This window comes from Stegodyphus dumicola, chromosome 3 (assembly GCF_044657685.1).
Source record: "Stegodyphus dumicola isolate Sdum_Otavi_A_Nest chromosome 3, ASM4465768v1".
Taxonomy (NCBI): domain Eukaryota; kingdom Metazoa; phylum Arthropoda; class Arachnida; order Araneae; family Eresidae; genus Stegodyphus; species Stegodyphus dumicola.
The window spans coordinates 116,887,686-116,904,464 of NC_140770.1; the positions used below are offsets into that span (position 1 = coordinate 116,887,686).

At 32.3% G+C, this 16,779-nt stretch overlaps 1 protein-coding gene across 1 annotated transcript in view; it reads left to right on the forward strand.

Annotated features, from left to right (window-relative positions):
• LOC118195172 (uncharacterized) overlaps positions 1 to 16,248 on the forward strand; it is a 49,356-nt gene extending 33,108 nt beyond the window's left edge. Inside the window, 2 exon segments of the mRNA XM_085813221.1 lie at positions 15,101 to 15,170; positions 15,173 to 16,248. Coding sequence (XP_085669347.1) covers positions 15,101 to 15,170; positions 15,173 to 15,717 — 615 coding nt within the window. The 3' untranslated portion in view covers positions 15,718 to 16,248.
• The last annotated feature ends 531 nt before the right edge of the window (positions 16,249 to 16,779 follow it).

The following is a 16,779-nucleotide window of genomic DNA, read 5'->3' on the forward strand; positions in this document are numbered from 1 at the left end:
TTTGGAAATGCGTGAAATGTCATCGTGTACGAGCTAAAACATCTACCCAGATAATGTCTGATTTACCATCGTCTAGAGTCGTTCCGTCAAAGGTTTTCTCCAAAGTTGGAATTGACTACGCCGGGCCATTTCAAGTGAAGCCCAGGCAAGGTCGAGGAGTAAAACCAATGAAATGCTACATTTGTGTATTCGTGTGTTTTACTACAAGAGCTATACATATTGAATTAGTAGGTAATCTTACATCAGAATCATTTATTGCCGCTTGAAAGCGCTTTGTGTCTCGAAGAGGAAAACCAGGAAGTTTTTCCTAGCTCAGATAATATTGTGCGTATCGTGAAGATCAAAACCGCTAACGGAGTTTTCAAAAGGCCAATTCACAAACTTAGTGTTTTGCCTATCAATGATTAAGTTTTTTTTCCTAAAGCATTATAACTTTGTACTTTGCTTTAGCTATATAAGTTCCTGAATTGTATCAAGGCTTCTGTGCATCTGTTTTGAGAACAATTTAGTTTCATTGCATAATTTCATATTATGTTTTCTTGTGAATATTTTGATGATACATTTTTGCATAATTTAATATTGTTATGATAATTTCATTTTGTAAAAGCTATTTAGTTTGAAACGATGTTTCAACGCCGGGCGGAATGTTTCAGCCACCAGAGCTCTCTGCCTGTCTGTGAGATATTATTTCGCAATGCGCAGATTGTATGCGTAGTTCGCATTTTGTTCTTGCATTCTTAAAACCGCTAATTGTAACTCTGTCGTTTTACTTTGTGCTGTGTTGTGTTCGAAAGTTCAAACCGCCGAATAAAGGTTAAATTTTACAGTCCACTCGCAGTGATGTATTCTTAGGTTTATTAATTTAAAGTTAAGATACCGCTTCGCTACAATATCGTACTCAAATGACTATTTTCCAGATGGGAATTACCAGTATTCTTTGGTTTTACTCTGTTACATCTTTTTAAATTTTAACATCTTACTTTTAATTCTAACATACATCTTTTGAACAGTTTTTTCTTTTAATGATAGCCTTACCTTATTTGTTCAAATTAATTCTTTAATTCACCTTCTTTACTACCTTTCAGTACCTTCATAATTCACTATGCAAACGCAATGTCTTTCACTGACATTCTGTTTGATAATAATACAAGTTTCCTTAGTTGACAAAAAGCGAATTATTTCTCATTTCAAAATAGAACTACTATATTTTTGCACAAACATTACCTTCATTCATTCAAGACACCCCTTAACCTGTAACTGACGTAGCGATAGGAAAGGAGACTCTTATCATATGCTCTTTCGACATTTGAGGTTTTTAGAACGTCTTTGGCAAGTATATCAATACCATCAGAAAATAAACTTAACATTTTTACCCAGTTTGAAGGCAACATACTGTTATAAGAATGGTTTTAGTTAAATTTATAAGACAAATAAACAAATTTTGTGCTAAATAAGCATAAACATTTAGATTCAGAATATTTCTTTTTAATCCGATGTAAGACTTGAATTTTATTCATGATACGGATTGTATCTTGATTTTTTTTTTTTTGTTGTTGTTGTTTTGTTTACCTTACACTAATAGAAAATTTTTATTTTACAAGTTTAGCTTTTAACGAAATAGAAATAAAAACTACGATACACCTGTTGTTTTTAAGAAAAGGAACTTTGATATATTTCTGGAAATGTAAATGCTTTTAGAGTTTTCTTTCAATAACGTTGATTTTCATTACTTCACTAACTTCAATAATTCTCTTATTAGCTAATATGAATGAACCCTTTCTTTCGAATACGATTTCAACTTCCATTAACCCTTATCATGATAACGTGAACCTTTAAAGTCTACAACGCTTATCAAGGATCTTCCTTCACTTCTGTATGTATTGTCAAACTTGGAATAGCAACAACAACCTTAAGATAATAAATTCTTTCGCGTAGGATTATCAGAGTTTTAGAAATTTTCCATTACTCTATCATGATAAGTGGATGATGCTTTTAAGATTCTCCTTATGCATACATGTAATATCGAAGTTCAGAATAACAACATTAGGACACTATAACTCTTTCCCACTATCCTATCATGATAATGAAATTTTCCTTTTAAGATTTATCCCTTTACCTTATATGTGCGTGTGTAAGTAATGTCAAACTTAAGAATAACAACTCTTTCAAATAAGTTTTCAGTGATTATCAGTTTTCCATTAACCTATCTTACCATGATAACGCAATATGCACTTTTCCAATGCAGCGCTTAGTCTTTTATGATAACAGGAGTTTATGAAGGAAGAAATGACACTATCTGATTAAAGAAATCATTTCGCTAATGTATTTTTTAGATAATTTTTGCTATTTAAGAAAGCTTCTTGTTCCTAAATCATTCAGAACTGTCATTATATTCTATAGCGAATATGAGGAATATATGTGATACAGAGTTAAATGCAGAAATACACGACGAATTTTATTTGCGAGATGAAGCTAATTGTTTGTTAGACGAACTATTGAATTATGATTTTAAAAATATTAGTATTGAAATTAATGGGACTCAGTATGTTCCACGAAGAAAAGTACTCGGTTTTGGTGATGAAGGACTTAGTTACGAATTCTCTGGAACGAGCATTTGTGCAGAACCATGGACTCAAACTCTTCTAAATGTAAAAGATTATGTTGAAACGATAACTGGCAAAAAATATAATTTTGCTTTTTTGAACTATTATCCTGATGGAGGTACTAAAATTTCAATTCATATAGACAATGAAACTTGTCTCGAACCTGAAAGTGATATACCTATCATCAGTTTAGGTGCAAAACGTAAAATGGTATTTATCAGGCGAAATTTCACATCTCGAAGCGTGGACTTAACTCATGGAACTCTCCTTGTAATGAAACCACCAACGAATCAATTTTGGATGCACGGAATACCCTCTCAACCTGACGTTAAACATCCTAGAATTAGTATCACATTCCGAATCATAAAAATTTCGAAAATTAAAAAACGACGCTTGGAAGATAATGAGGATGAACTTTCAGAGGATGATTGGTTTGCCCACTATATGAAATCTGTTCCTGAAAATATCTTCATGCCGAATAATCGAGAACAGAAAAAAGAAAGTTCGAAGTTGATTGCACAGTGGACTCTTGGTTGGGGATATTTTGTGTCCATAAATCAGTTTGAAAACAGAATGAACATTCTAATTCAGAAGTCAAACAACAAAAATCAGCGTTATACCTACAAAATTTTCACAGGACTAGTTTCGATGGTTTTACCGAACCATCATCTTCAGCTGCAAAACCGCAAATGAACAAGATAGGAAATAATGATTAGATAAGATAAGAAAGCCTGGACAAGAATAAGCAAGTGGCGCCATCTGTTGGCGAAACCAGAACTAAAACATAATTTCTCTAAAAGCCGAAGGCAAATTTGGATTGGAATTGGGATCGTTAACTAGAACAGAAAGATTTTTATGAATGTGAAATGCCTCTAGAAAATCCAGTTCTCCAATGGAAGATGTTTTTTGAATAATTTTGGCAGCAGAAAAATTGAAAGTGTGATTTTCGGACCAACAATGTTGAGCAACAGAAGACTTCTGTGTTTCCTTTTTTCTAACATATGCCTCATGTTCTTTGACGCGAAATTTTAAGGCTCTCCTAGTTTGGCCAATGTAAATTAAACCACACTGGCAAGGAATCCTATAAATACCCCAGGAATTCATATCCGGAATGGGGTCCTTGAGTATAGAAGTTGGAATTTTATTGATGGGAGAATAAACAACCCGAAAGTTAAACTTCTGCAAAATATGTGCAACTTTATAGCTAATTGATGGAAAGAAGGGAATGACAACAGAATTTTTATAATCTCCTAAAACAAGAGTGTGCCTCTTAGTGTGTTGAGATGAGAATTTTTTAACTGCTTGATTAATAATGTTGGGTGGAAAGCCCCTGTCAATAGCTATTGCTTTTAAATAATTTAGTTCTTCATCAAGGGCTAGTTTGGAGGAGCAAATTTGAAGAGCACGGAAAACATAGGAATAAAATGAAGCTAACTTTTGTTTAGTCGGATGACATGATTTAAAGTGTGGTGGAAGGCAAACCGATGAAGGTTTACGGTAAACTGTAGTACTGAAGTTGGATGTGTTACGTGTGACCAGAATGTCGAGAAACGGAAGAGAATTGCAAGTCTCAAGTTCAAAAGTGAACTGAATAGCAGGATCAATAGAATTCATTGTTGAAAGAACTTTATTTAAATCATCTTTATTACCTTCAAACAGGGTAAAAGTATCGTCTACGTAGCGGAACCATGCCGGGAAGTTTAAAGTTTCAAACAATTTTGATTCATAATAATGCATGTAGATATCAGCCAGGATGGGACTGAGGGGGCTTCCCATGGCTAATCCCTCAGTTTGCTTGTAATATTTATTTTGGAAAACAAAATGTGTTTGTTTCAAACTCTCACTCAACTCTGTTTGAAACAAACACATTTTGTTTTCCAAAATAAATATTACAAGCAAACTGAGGGATTAGCCATGGGAAGCCCCCTCAGTCCCATCCTGGCTGATATCTACATGCATTATTATGAATCAAAATTGTTTGAAACTTTAAACTTCCCGGCATGGTTCCGCTACGTAGACGATACTTTTACCCTGTTTGAAGGTAATAAAGATGATTTAAATAAAGTTCTTTCAACAATGAATTCTATTGATCCTGCTATTCAGTTCACTTTTGAACTTGAGACTTGCAATTCTCTTCCGTTTCTCGACATTCTGGTCACACGTAACACATCCAACTTCAGTACTACAGTTTACCTTAAACCTTCATCGGTTTGCCTTCCACCACACTTTAAATCATGTCATCCGACTAAACAAAAGTTAGCTTCATTTTATTCCTATGTTTTCCGTGCTCTTCAAGTTTGCTCCTCCAAACTAGCCCTTGATGAAGAACTAAATTATTTAAAAGCAATAGCTATTGACAGGGGCTTTTCACCCAACATTATTAATCAAGCAGTTAAAAAATTCTCATCTCAACACACTAAAAGCCACACTCTTATTTTAGGAGATTATAAAAAGTCTGTTGTCATTCCCTTCTTTCCATCAATTAGCTATAAAGTTGCACATATTTTGCAGAAGTTTAACTTTCGGGTTGTTTATTCTCCCATCAATAAAATTCCAACTTCTATACTCAAGGACCCCATTCCGGATATGAATTCCTGGGGTATTTATAGGATTCCTTGCCAGTGTGGTTTAATTTACATTGGCCAAACTAGGAGAGCCTTAAAATTTCGCGTCAAAGAACATGAGGCATATGTTAGAAAAAAGGAAACACAGAAGTCTTCTGTTGCTCAACATTGTTGGTCCGAAAATCACACTTTCAATTTTTCTGCTGCCAAAATTATTCAAAAAACATCTTCCATTGGAGAACTGGATTTTCTAGAGGCATTTCACATTCATAAAAATCTTTCTGTTCTAGTTAACGATCCCAATTCCAATCCAAATTTGCCTTCGGCTTTTAGAGAAATTATGTTTTAGTTCTGGTTTCGCCAACAGATGGCGCCACTTGCTTATTCTTGTCCAGGCTTTCTTATCTTATCTAATCATTATTTCCTATCTTGTTCATTTGCGGTTTTGCAGCTGAAGATGATGGTTCGGTAAAACCATCGAAACTAGTCCTGTGAAAATTTTGTAGGTATAACGCTGATTTTTGTTGTTTGACTTCTGAATTAGTATTTATTCGGCGTGTTATTTTGTCTTAATTATAGAATGAACATTCATCTACGTGAATGTGTGGAACAAAATAAAATATTATACCCTACTACACGCGGTGTTGTTATAACTCCTGCAACATGGCAAGAATTTTCCTCAAAAATATATGAATTTAATCTTGTCTATACGAGTGCCAGCATCATTTGCAATAATGAGTTGGTAGTTTTCAACAAAGAAGGTGAGTGTATTTTTCAACAAGTTTTTAAACAAGATGAAAATTCTTTTAAACTAAAACCTACATATCTAAAAGTAAACTGTGATATTTTAAAAAAATTGAAAGAAATTATTCCTGATGTATCTAATACTTTATATAAAAGTATTTTTTAAATTATTTTACCGTTGCAAATCAAACGTGAAAACAATTGTTCGGATATGGCAAGTGATGATGATGAACTCTTTAAAGAACTCATAAACTCTATCAAAACTGAATTAAATTCTATTAAATTCAGTGATTAAACTATTTAAATGCGAAGGATGATTTATCCTTCAAAAACAAGATATGATTGCATTATAATAAGTGTTAATGACAGAATTAAATATATTGGTGAAGATATATTTTTATGTATTAATTTTAAAAATATAAGAGATTCTTTAAGGCAGAAAAAAATTGTTCATTTATTTTGTGATAGGTTTTTTGAATTGAAATGTTATGAAGATTATAAAAATGCATTAATATAAGTACAGCTATTCTATTTAAATTTCTGTCTTTGGTTGATGTTATGACTATTTTTTCCTTATATTTTTTAATAGAAATATATTGAAATTTTAGTTTTAATTTTAAAGCAAACATGCATATCAAATGTCAGTAAATGGATATTGCTGTTAATTTGATATTAACAAATGAAAGAAAATTCTAAGTATATTTTATGTATAATACAGAAACTTGTTTTTTGGAAATAAATAAATGTATTTAAATAGAAAAGCTTCTTGGTGAAATGAATGTATTTTTATTTTTTATAACAATTTTTTTAAGTATTATATGTTTACAATGCAGTATATGCTTCCAGTGATTCACTCGTGTTGAAGATTTAAGAGTTTATGAAGCGATTATTCGCTGAAGTTTTACTTATGTGATATATTTGTAAGGTTTCTTGAATACGAGTAATCTGAAGAGATATTTGAAATCTCATGAAAGAAACATCAGATATAGTGTATGTCCTAAGAAATTTAAGTTTATAGTTTGAAAAGTCGCGAAGCTTCTCGTCTTAGAATTTTGTAGTGAAGAATCACAAGTTCTTTTCATGTAAAAAGGATATGAAAACTTATAAAGTTACTTTTAAGAGTAAATCATGATAAAAAATATTGAGCATAAAAATTTAAAACAATATGAAATTTTACATCGTATTGAATGTTCGGACATTTTTTCAAGTAATACAGAATTTGAAGAAAATCTCACGAACCTTTTTTTTTTTTTTTAATTTTGCCGGTGTCAAACGAAACAGAAATATGCTGATGATGATGTTTTGAAACAGCATGATACTTCTCTTCTTATAAATTGCATCCATTGTTTACAAGTGTTTAAAAGAAAAAGTGATCTCTTACACCACATTCGAATGCGACATGGTTTGACGCGAATCTTACAAAAACGAAGAAATGTTGACATCGTTAATACATGCAAGTCTTCTAAAATCGCAAATCTTAATAGTATGTTCGCAATTGAATCGATTTTCTAGAACATAGAAAATGATCATGTCTTAGATGTACTTCTTGAATATATAAAATTGTAGTTAGTAGGGAAAAAATGAGTTATGGTGTAGTGTTACACTGAGTTATGATATCGGTGTTTGAAATGGTAATCAATAGTTACATTTAAAATGTGTCGTGAGTATGAAAATGCAGAAATAAAAGAGCTTTGGCGAATTTAATAAACGTGGTTCAATGTGGTTGATGGGAAAATTTGTTCCATGTGAATTAAATAGTGCAAGATATTAACCTTTTTCTCTCAATAGTAAATTATTCAATTGTAAGACAATTAAACTTTAAATATATATGCATATAGTACATGTAATGATTAATATTACATTGATTAATATAAATAACTGATGATATGTGTATTAACATAGTGAATGTTAACTTTTATAAAGTTCTAAGCATTACTTTAAATATCATTCATAAAACTTTTATCTCATATATACAAACATGACAATATCTATTGAGTTTTCGTTTGTTCTTTGGAATGTATGAAAATTTAAATATTTTTTTAAAATTTAGTGTAGATTGGAGTAAAATATCTGTATCTTTCTTCATTTCAATCGGTAATATTTGTATGCTGGTAAAGGTACGTATGTTCGTAAGAGTTATACTGTGTCACATTTTTGACAATCTTTCATTCATATTACTTAATAAGAGAATTATTGAAGTTAGTGAAGTAATGAAAATCAACGTTATTGAAAGAAAACTCTAAAAGCATTTACATTTCCAGAAATATATCAAAGTTCCTTTTCTTAAAAACAGCAAGTGTATCGTAGTTTTTATTTTTATTTCGTTAAAAGCTGAACTTGTAAAACAAAAATTTTCTATTAGTGTAAGGTAAACAAAACAAAAAAACAAAAAAAAAAAAAAAAAAAAAAAATCAAGAGACAATCCGTATCATGAATAAAATTCAAGTCTTACATCGGATTAAAAAGAAATATTCTGAATCTAAATGTTTATGCTTATTTAGCACAAAATTTGTTTATTTGTCTTATAAATTTAACTAAAACCATTCTTATAACAGTATGTTGCCTTCAAACTGGGTAAAAATGTTAAGTTTATTTTCTGATGGTATTAATATACTTGCCAAAGAAGTTCTAAAAACCTCAAATGTCGAAAGAGCATATGATAAGAGTCTCCTTTCCTATCGCTACGTCAGTTACAGGTTAAGGGGTGTCTTGAATGAATGAAGGTAATGTTTGTGCAAAAATGTAGTAGTTCTATTTTGAAATGAGAAATAATTCGCTTTTTGTCAACTAAGGAAACTTGTAGTATTATCAAACAGAATGTCAGTGAAAGACATTGCGTTTGCATAGTGAATTATGAAGGTACTGAAAGGTAGTAAAGAAGGTGAATTAAAGAATTAATTTGAACAAATAAGGTAAGGCTATCATTAAAAGAAAAAACTGTTCAAAAAATGTATGTTAGAATTAAAAGTAAGATGTTAAAATTTAAAAAGATGTAACAGAGTAAAACCAAAGAATACTGGTAATTCCCATCTGGAAAACAGTCATTTGAGTGCGATATTGAAAAAGTTGATTTTAAGAATTTCTTTATGCATGTGATGCAAAACAATTGCTAGTTTATCATGAGTGCTGACATAGATGCAATTAGTGTAGGAAAAATAGTAAAATTAGTATAGTGAGTGTCTCTAAAACATGAAAAATTAATAGTGTGAACAGTGTAAATTCATTTGAAGTACTGAAATATGACATAGACTAAATATCCGAAGATTTAAGAAATATTTTGGTCTGTGTCGATGGAACACTGAATGTGGTTGTAAAATTAGAAATGAAAATTATCAATACACTTAAAGGTAATCGAGATTTAGAACTGAACATAATGTTAGACACTTTGAAGACCTTAAAACTATATGAGAAAGAAATACATTTAGATATAAATGGTATTATACTGTAAAGTTGTGAATGGAAATTTCTGAGTAAAACCTGTAGATGATCTATTATGATCGGAGAATAAAACAAGTATTTTAAAAATTGTAAGGAAATGTTTGAATATGGAGTAAATGAAAACAATTCATATCGTTAAAATGAATAAAAAGGGATAAAATGTTGGAATTACAAGTGATGAGACGGAAATAAAAACATTATAATAAATAAGTTAAACTAGAATTAAGAAATATAAACACAGAAGGGAAATCGTGAACGTAAAAAAAGCAATTAAGAGTTATAGACTTAAGTTTTTAAAAAAATATAATCGGTAATGTAAGGAAGATATTGTTAAACATGTGAAAGAAATTAGAAATTCTGTAGAAAATTTAGTAAAAGAACTAAGATCACGAAAAATAAACGTTTTTTTTTTAATAGAATTTCAAACCTCTAAGTTAGTGTATAGAATACTAGAATGGTATAAAAAAAGTAAATGAAGTTAAAATTCAGAATATATAGAACATTATAACGTTAAAAAATGTGTGAAATTGTATCTGAAAATTAATTAATGTAAAAAATAAACAGCATGTGCGGAAACGTTTATGAAATATGACATATAAGTTAAAAATCAGGGTATGCTGAAATTTATGAAAGGTATGAAAAAAAATAGTATGTGGAAATTAAATAAAATATTAGAAATTAGAAACGTTAAGTATTAAAAAAATATGACAGTCAATGATTATGTTATTATGAACAGAAAACCTAAGAAATAAGTTAAAGTTTCATGGAAAACTAGAAAGGATAAAAGTATCAGAATAAAATTGAGTAATAAAAAGAAATTATCTTGTAGTTTCATTTTCATGACATGATGAAATATCATTAAAGGAAAGTCTTTTTTATATTTGTTTCTTTTACATTGTTTTCAGAGTCGCGCATTGAATAATTTAACACGTTAACTAGTGTGATGACGTTGCCTTTGGCCCCGCCCTCTGTGTGACGTCATTGGCCACGCCCCAGCACCTCAGCTCCTCCTGGCGCAGAACCCCCATTTTTATGCTACTTATATTTCATTCATATTATAAATCAGAATGCACAAAATGTATATCATTTAAAGAATTATCTAATCGTTGCCACATGTTCTTTTCAAATACTATAATAAAGCTAGATCGATGTAAAAGAAATAAGCAGACAAAATAAAAAAGAAACAGTTTTTCACAGACGCTTGAGTATTTCTCATTCAATTAATTCAGTTTTTACTTCGCGACAAGACAAAAATACATAAAAGCTCAAAATATCTGTATTAAAAATTACTAATTATTAAAAATTAAATTACTAATCATTAAAAATTAAGTAAATCTTAAACACTTATTGCCTCGAAAAAATTCCGGAAAGGATTAAGCATGATTTAATTCGCAATAATAAGTGAAGGCGTTATTTTTGTTGTTGCGAAGCTTAGTCTCTCTAGATTGGCAACAAATCTACAATTCTGCTGTTTCAAATGTAAACAAATATGTCCGCCATGTTATTTAAAACTTAACCGCACTTAAACAGCTTTTAAACTGTTGATAATTGTACCAATATTGCTTCCAGAATTACGAAAGGCATAAAAACCTTAACCGGAAGATAAGAACCACATAATTCCATCATTTTTAAAGCAAGAAATGTACAATTTACAAACATATAAGAGTAAAGAAACTGAGATCACTGTGCCGAGTAACAAAGTAGATATATATATAAATATAGTATTTATATATGCTTGGTGCGGCCGATTGCAACCAAAATACGAGGTGCACATCTACATGTTATAGCAGTCCTATATACAAAATATTTCAACGTTCTGAGGCTACTCGTTTTCGAGTTATGCGAGATACGTACGTACGCATGAACGTACGTACGTTCGTACATACGTTCGTATAGACGCCACGAAAAATTCTCTTCAGAATTAATTTTAAAGCAGTTTTATAATTTTTTTGGAGGAAACGAGTCTTTTATTCTGTCCTTACGTACAGATATCATGCAAAAACATCGTTAAATTGCATTCGATAGCGGTCAAAATGGATATTTTCTTTGAAATATGTTGCCTGAACCTTTTCGCGATTACAATACTTCATTTTTACTTCGTACAAGGAAGTAAAAAATGAAGAACTCTTTGGTGATGGAACTTCCAAATTATGTTCGTTGCAAATTGGTTAGCTTTATAATATCTATACAGATGTTAAAAATTCTGCTGATGTAACAAGTACAATGTCTATTGTGTATCCATTACTATCAAATAAAAAGGAAGAAACACGTGAGGGAATTTTGTTTCTTTATTGGGCAATGGACGATGGATGGTTAAATATACGATTCTTTGAAGAAGAAGAAAGAGAATAATTAGCTTCAATATTAAATAACAGGCTTAGTAGCAGAATAATAGTATCCTATTAGAAACTTTGAATGGAAAAATCAGAAACCTTGGAATAGAGTATTATTACTAGAAAATTACAGTTTTTCTCAAACATTTTTAATCTGGGGAATACGTTTTTTAGTCATGCGAATTAAATTAGTATTCAATGAATTCTTTTTCACTTTCTCTCGCTCTAACCAGTGGCCGAGCCGAAAAACCGCTGAAAATTGGTAGCTGAACCCGGGATTAAATCTCGGAAAACAGGCAGAGTGCTTAAGTATTCTCCATGAGTAACGTGGAAACGAGACAGCTTTCCTTAACATAACCTGCATGAAAGTAGATAGCTCTCTCTCTCTCTCTCTCTGTCTGTTTTTCCTCATTTCACGGTGCAGTGTCTGTTTTTTGTTTACATTACTCTTGCATTCTGATAGAAACCTATATGAAACAGAAATTAATGACTGAGCTTCATTGATTTTCACAAATCAGAAATTTACTTTTAACGTATGATTTAAAACTGCTTAAATATTCCCGACTGTCTACAGTAAAATTACGTATTGTGGATAAAAATAAATTCCAGATATTACTGCTAACATTGCTGTTATCTCAAATATTTTTATTTATTTATTGCATTTTTAAATTTTGTTTTACACTGATAGTTTGTTATAATAAGTTTTTTTATCCTTCCGCATTAAACGAACTTTATGTTTTTTAGAGAGCGTTCGGTTAATCTGCAATCTGTTTTGTCCCGAGATGAATATGAATACAAAGCTTAAATACCAAGGCGATGAAATTTTACATAGATTAACTCTTCAGTGATTACAGCAAATTTTTAAGAAGCACAGCATTCATGAACTATTATAAAAAATATCATCGACTATGGTAGAAATTCACATTTAATCATGATTCTATTTTAAAATAATGCATTTTGTAATGCATTTATATTTCTGACGCATAGCTGTTAATTATTCCACGTTAGTGTATTTATGGATTCATGTAGAAGTTGGAAGTTCTGCTGACGTAACATTGCCTATTATCTACCTATTACTACCAGATAAAAGGGAAAAAAACACGCGGAAGTTTCTGCGAAAGTTTTTTTATTTTTTATTTATTTATTTATTTATTTTTTTAAATAAGAAAAGGAAATTCTATCATGGCCACCAAAATCGTTTAGAATCATAATTTGAAATATCTGCTATTGATGCTGTTAAGAAAGATTTCGCTTCTATTGAGGTCAATAGCTGCAATTTCCATCATACCAAACGCTTGCATCATAACCAGCGTGGAGGTAAGGGCTAAATTTAGGTATGATAAACTACCATATGAGTGAACGAGAAATTAAATCTCAAATTCGATTGTGTTTGAAGATGACTCAGATTTCTTTCGGTGCAATGAAAGACGGCTCGTTAAGAAAAAAGAAGAGAAAAATTTTCGATAATTATATGGCGAACAATGATTAAAAAATGACAGCATTGGTAGTATATAGAACTGTTGCGATGATCGCCACAGAAGAAAGAATGTCTTAGAAATAGGGAATAGCCAAACGTATTTTATACGAGCAAATATATTAAACTGAACACTTTTTAAATAAAGTAAAATATCATAACTTTAGTGAAATTTAATGATAACAGTAACAATGACAGAAGTAAGAAACAAATAAACAAAAAAATAAAGAGAAAGTTACGTACTGAATTTGCTAGAAATCTAATTCAGTTTTTCCAGGTATTTTAACATTAGATTTTATAATATGTGCAGAAATTAATAATCATATATTTTCATTTTTCATGCATTAGGAAGTTATAAATTTTCGTCAATATTTAATTTTAATAAATACATTCATTGCCATAAAAAATTGCGCACGAAGAAAGAGTCGTCAGAATGAAACGAAATTTTACATATGTAAGTACTACTTTTTGATATAAGTAAGTGATTAGAAAATCAAAGAAAAAAGGATCATTTATTGCAAAAAAAGCACACATGAACGGAAGTTTCAGTACTCTGTTGGACCACCTCTAGCGCGAATGCACGATGCGATACGAGCGAGCATTGAGGCATACAAGTTCTATATGGTGTCCTGAGACATCTCGTTCCAGAGTTGCTGTACACGCGCCTCTAGTTCAGCCAATCTCGTAGGCTGTCCAACTTGCCGTCCCAAATGATGCCAGATATGCTCGATTGGAGACAAATCAGGGGATCAAGCAGACCAGGTAAGGATGTTAATGTGGCGAAGGCGGTTTGGTGAGATCCGTGCTGTGTGTGGCCGAGCATTGTCTTTTTGAAAAGACTCTTGGGAGCCCTGCCATGAGTGGTAACACATGCGGCTGAAGGATGTCATGGACGTACCCTGGTCTGTTATTGTACCATGGGTCAATATTATGGGTGACCGTGTATCATAAGCAATGGTACCCTATACCATCACACCAACTGTGGGAACGGTGTGTCGCTGTAAAGCGAAGGCAGAATTGAGGCATTCACCACGGGGACTCCACACACGAACACGATTGTCATCACTGGTCAAATTGAATCATTGCTGAAGACGACCTGGTTCCATTCCTGACGACCTGGTTCCAATAAGTCCAATTCTGTCGTGCACGACACCATTCCAAACGGAGGCGTTGGTGGGTGGATGTCTTTGGCAGCACACGTAGTGGGCGCCGCGATACCAGATGTTCTTCAACCAGGCGCCTTACGATGGTTCGGAAAGACACAGGGGCCCGTAATGAAGCTGCTGCCTGTGTTTAGATAGCGGCCAATGAGGATGTTGGCTCTATACATGCGTGTCGTATGATGTGACGGTCTTCTCGACGACTGGTCTGTCGAGGGCGTCCTCAGCCTGGTTGCCGTGTAAATGGCGTCTTTTCTGTCCATTGGTTCCAACACCTCCTCCCAGTAAAATCCGAACGGCCTACCTGACGAGCTACTCGCCGAGCTGACCACCCAGCTTCCATCATCACGATGATTCTTCCCCTCTCGAACTCTGCTAGCTGCTGATATTGGCTTTGATGATGGCGTAACGGCATGTCTACCTCAGCGTTTCCTTAGCAAAACATTAAGTACATTCAAACAAGCTTCTGCTTACCTGTTTTATACTTCATGAATAACGAAGTTCAACGCTCTCTTAGTGGCATTACCATGCGCAATCACGCTGCATTTCTAATCATTTGCATATCTACCCGACATGTTCCTTCATGCCAAGTTTCGTAAAGATCCCACAATTATTTCTTGGTGCGCAAATTTTTATGGCAATGTGTATATTCTTTTCGGATGCTGATGTTTAGTTAATGTCATCATTTGTAGTTGCTGGAAGGCATAATTTCTTATGGAATTTATATCTTTTGTTTTATTTATTTTGTGTTTTCTTTTGTGTTCTTTTGTGTTTGCACTTTTAGGTTGTTCTCAGCCACAATACGCCACCCAAGACTTATTCTTTGCCATCGAATATAATTCAAGAAAAGGGAATCAAAAATCATTCGTTATTTTTACAGGAGGCAAGACGTATGAGTGTGATGCCATCCTTCTTTGTACTGGGTATTTGTACCACTACCCATTCTTCCATCCAAAATGCAAAATCGAGATCACAGACCACAAAGTATCCCCTCTGTACATGCACCTATTTCATATTAATTATTCAACTTTGGCAATATGGGGTGTTCCCAAATTCATCATACCTTTTTCGATTTCTGATCAGCAAGTCAAGGTGTTTTTGAAATTTTTGAAAGGAATTGTGAAACTTCCGAGCAAAGAAGAAATGAGAGCCGAAGCCGAAAGAGATTTCTCCAAACGACTCAAAAGCGGTTTCAAACCGAGACACGCTCATGTTATGCAAGGTGATCTTCAGTGGGAATATGATGACAAGTTGAGTGAGTTGGGTAAAATAAAACCAATTCCTGATGTTATGAGAAAGTTGTTCAAACACGTTCATTCTGGGAGAATTCAAGATGGTTTAAATTATAAGAAACTTAATTATAAAATAATTGATGACCGAACATTTATAGAAATTGCATAAATAAATAGTTATTTGTATGAGAAAGAATTAAAAATACCTAAATATGTATATTCATACACACACACACATTGGAATGTTATAATATAAGTACTCACAAATGAAACAGCCGACGGTGAAGCATTACAATGTTTGACTTGCTTTGGGAGCGTAAACTAAGTTCAAACTCCTAACAGAGTGAATTATTGCTGTGTCTTAAATTAGACTTTAAAAGGTTTAAAAAGAACTTTTTATTTATCAGAACTTCTAACATAAATGTACTTCTTGTGTAAACAGCATCAACCACCACTTGTGCTTATCTAACTAAATTCAAATTTAAAATGTGGACTAGTAGTCAGAGACTACACGATTTTATTGAAATTTAAGCTGAATCAATAAAACTAAAAACTGATGATTCAAAAAATTAAAAGAAAAGGATGACTGAAAAACTAAAGCACTGATGCGCCAGTTAGTTGGCGCATCAATTTAAATGTCAGCAATAAAACAAAGCCAAAGAATTACAAACTTATCGGAGCTGGCAGAACTCCGCAACGTGGCCAGAAGAGGCAGAAACACACTCTGTCTTACAATCCAAAAACCTCAGCTTAAATACTCTTAATCTCAATTTACGTTCTAATAACTCGTTAGTTTCAAATAATAACCCTACACATTCTTTATGATGTTTTCACGTTTTCCTAACCGTATTCATTGAAAATCGATTCAGCCCCAATGCATTCATTGCAGATTTAGTAACCGGTAGTATAACTGATTGTGTAGTCACTGATGGAATGGCTTCAATTAAGAAAAACGCAGTTCCTGTACTGCATGTTTTTCCAGTGAGGAAATTCTTGAAGTGCTTGCTCATTGACTAGCTGAAACAGTATGCAAATATCTCTAGCACTGCTTTTTTATTTTTCGGTGAATGTCTGTTTTTTTTTTTTTTTTTTTTTTTTTTTTTTTAAATTTTCAGTAATTTCAGTAACGAGTGGAGACCTAATTCTAGTTTTACCTACTTACACGCACATAATTCTAATTCTGGACCGTGTTTTCTTCCTGGCATGGCCTATTTGACTGTTGTTTAATGGC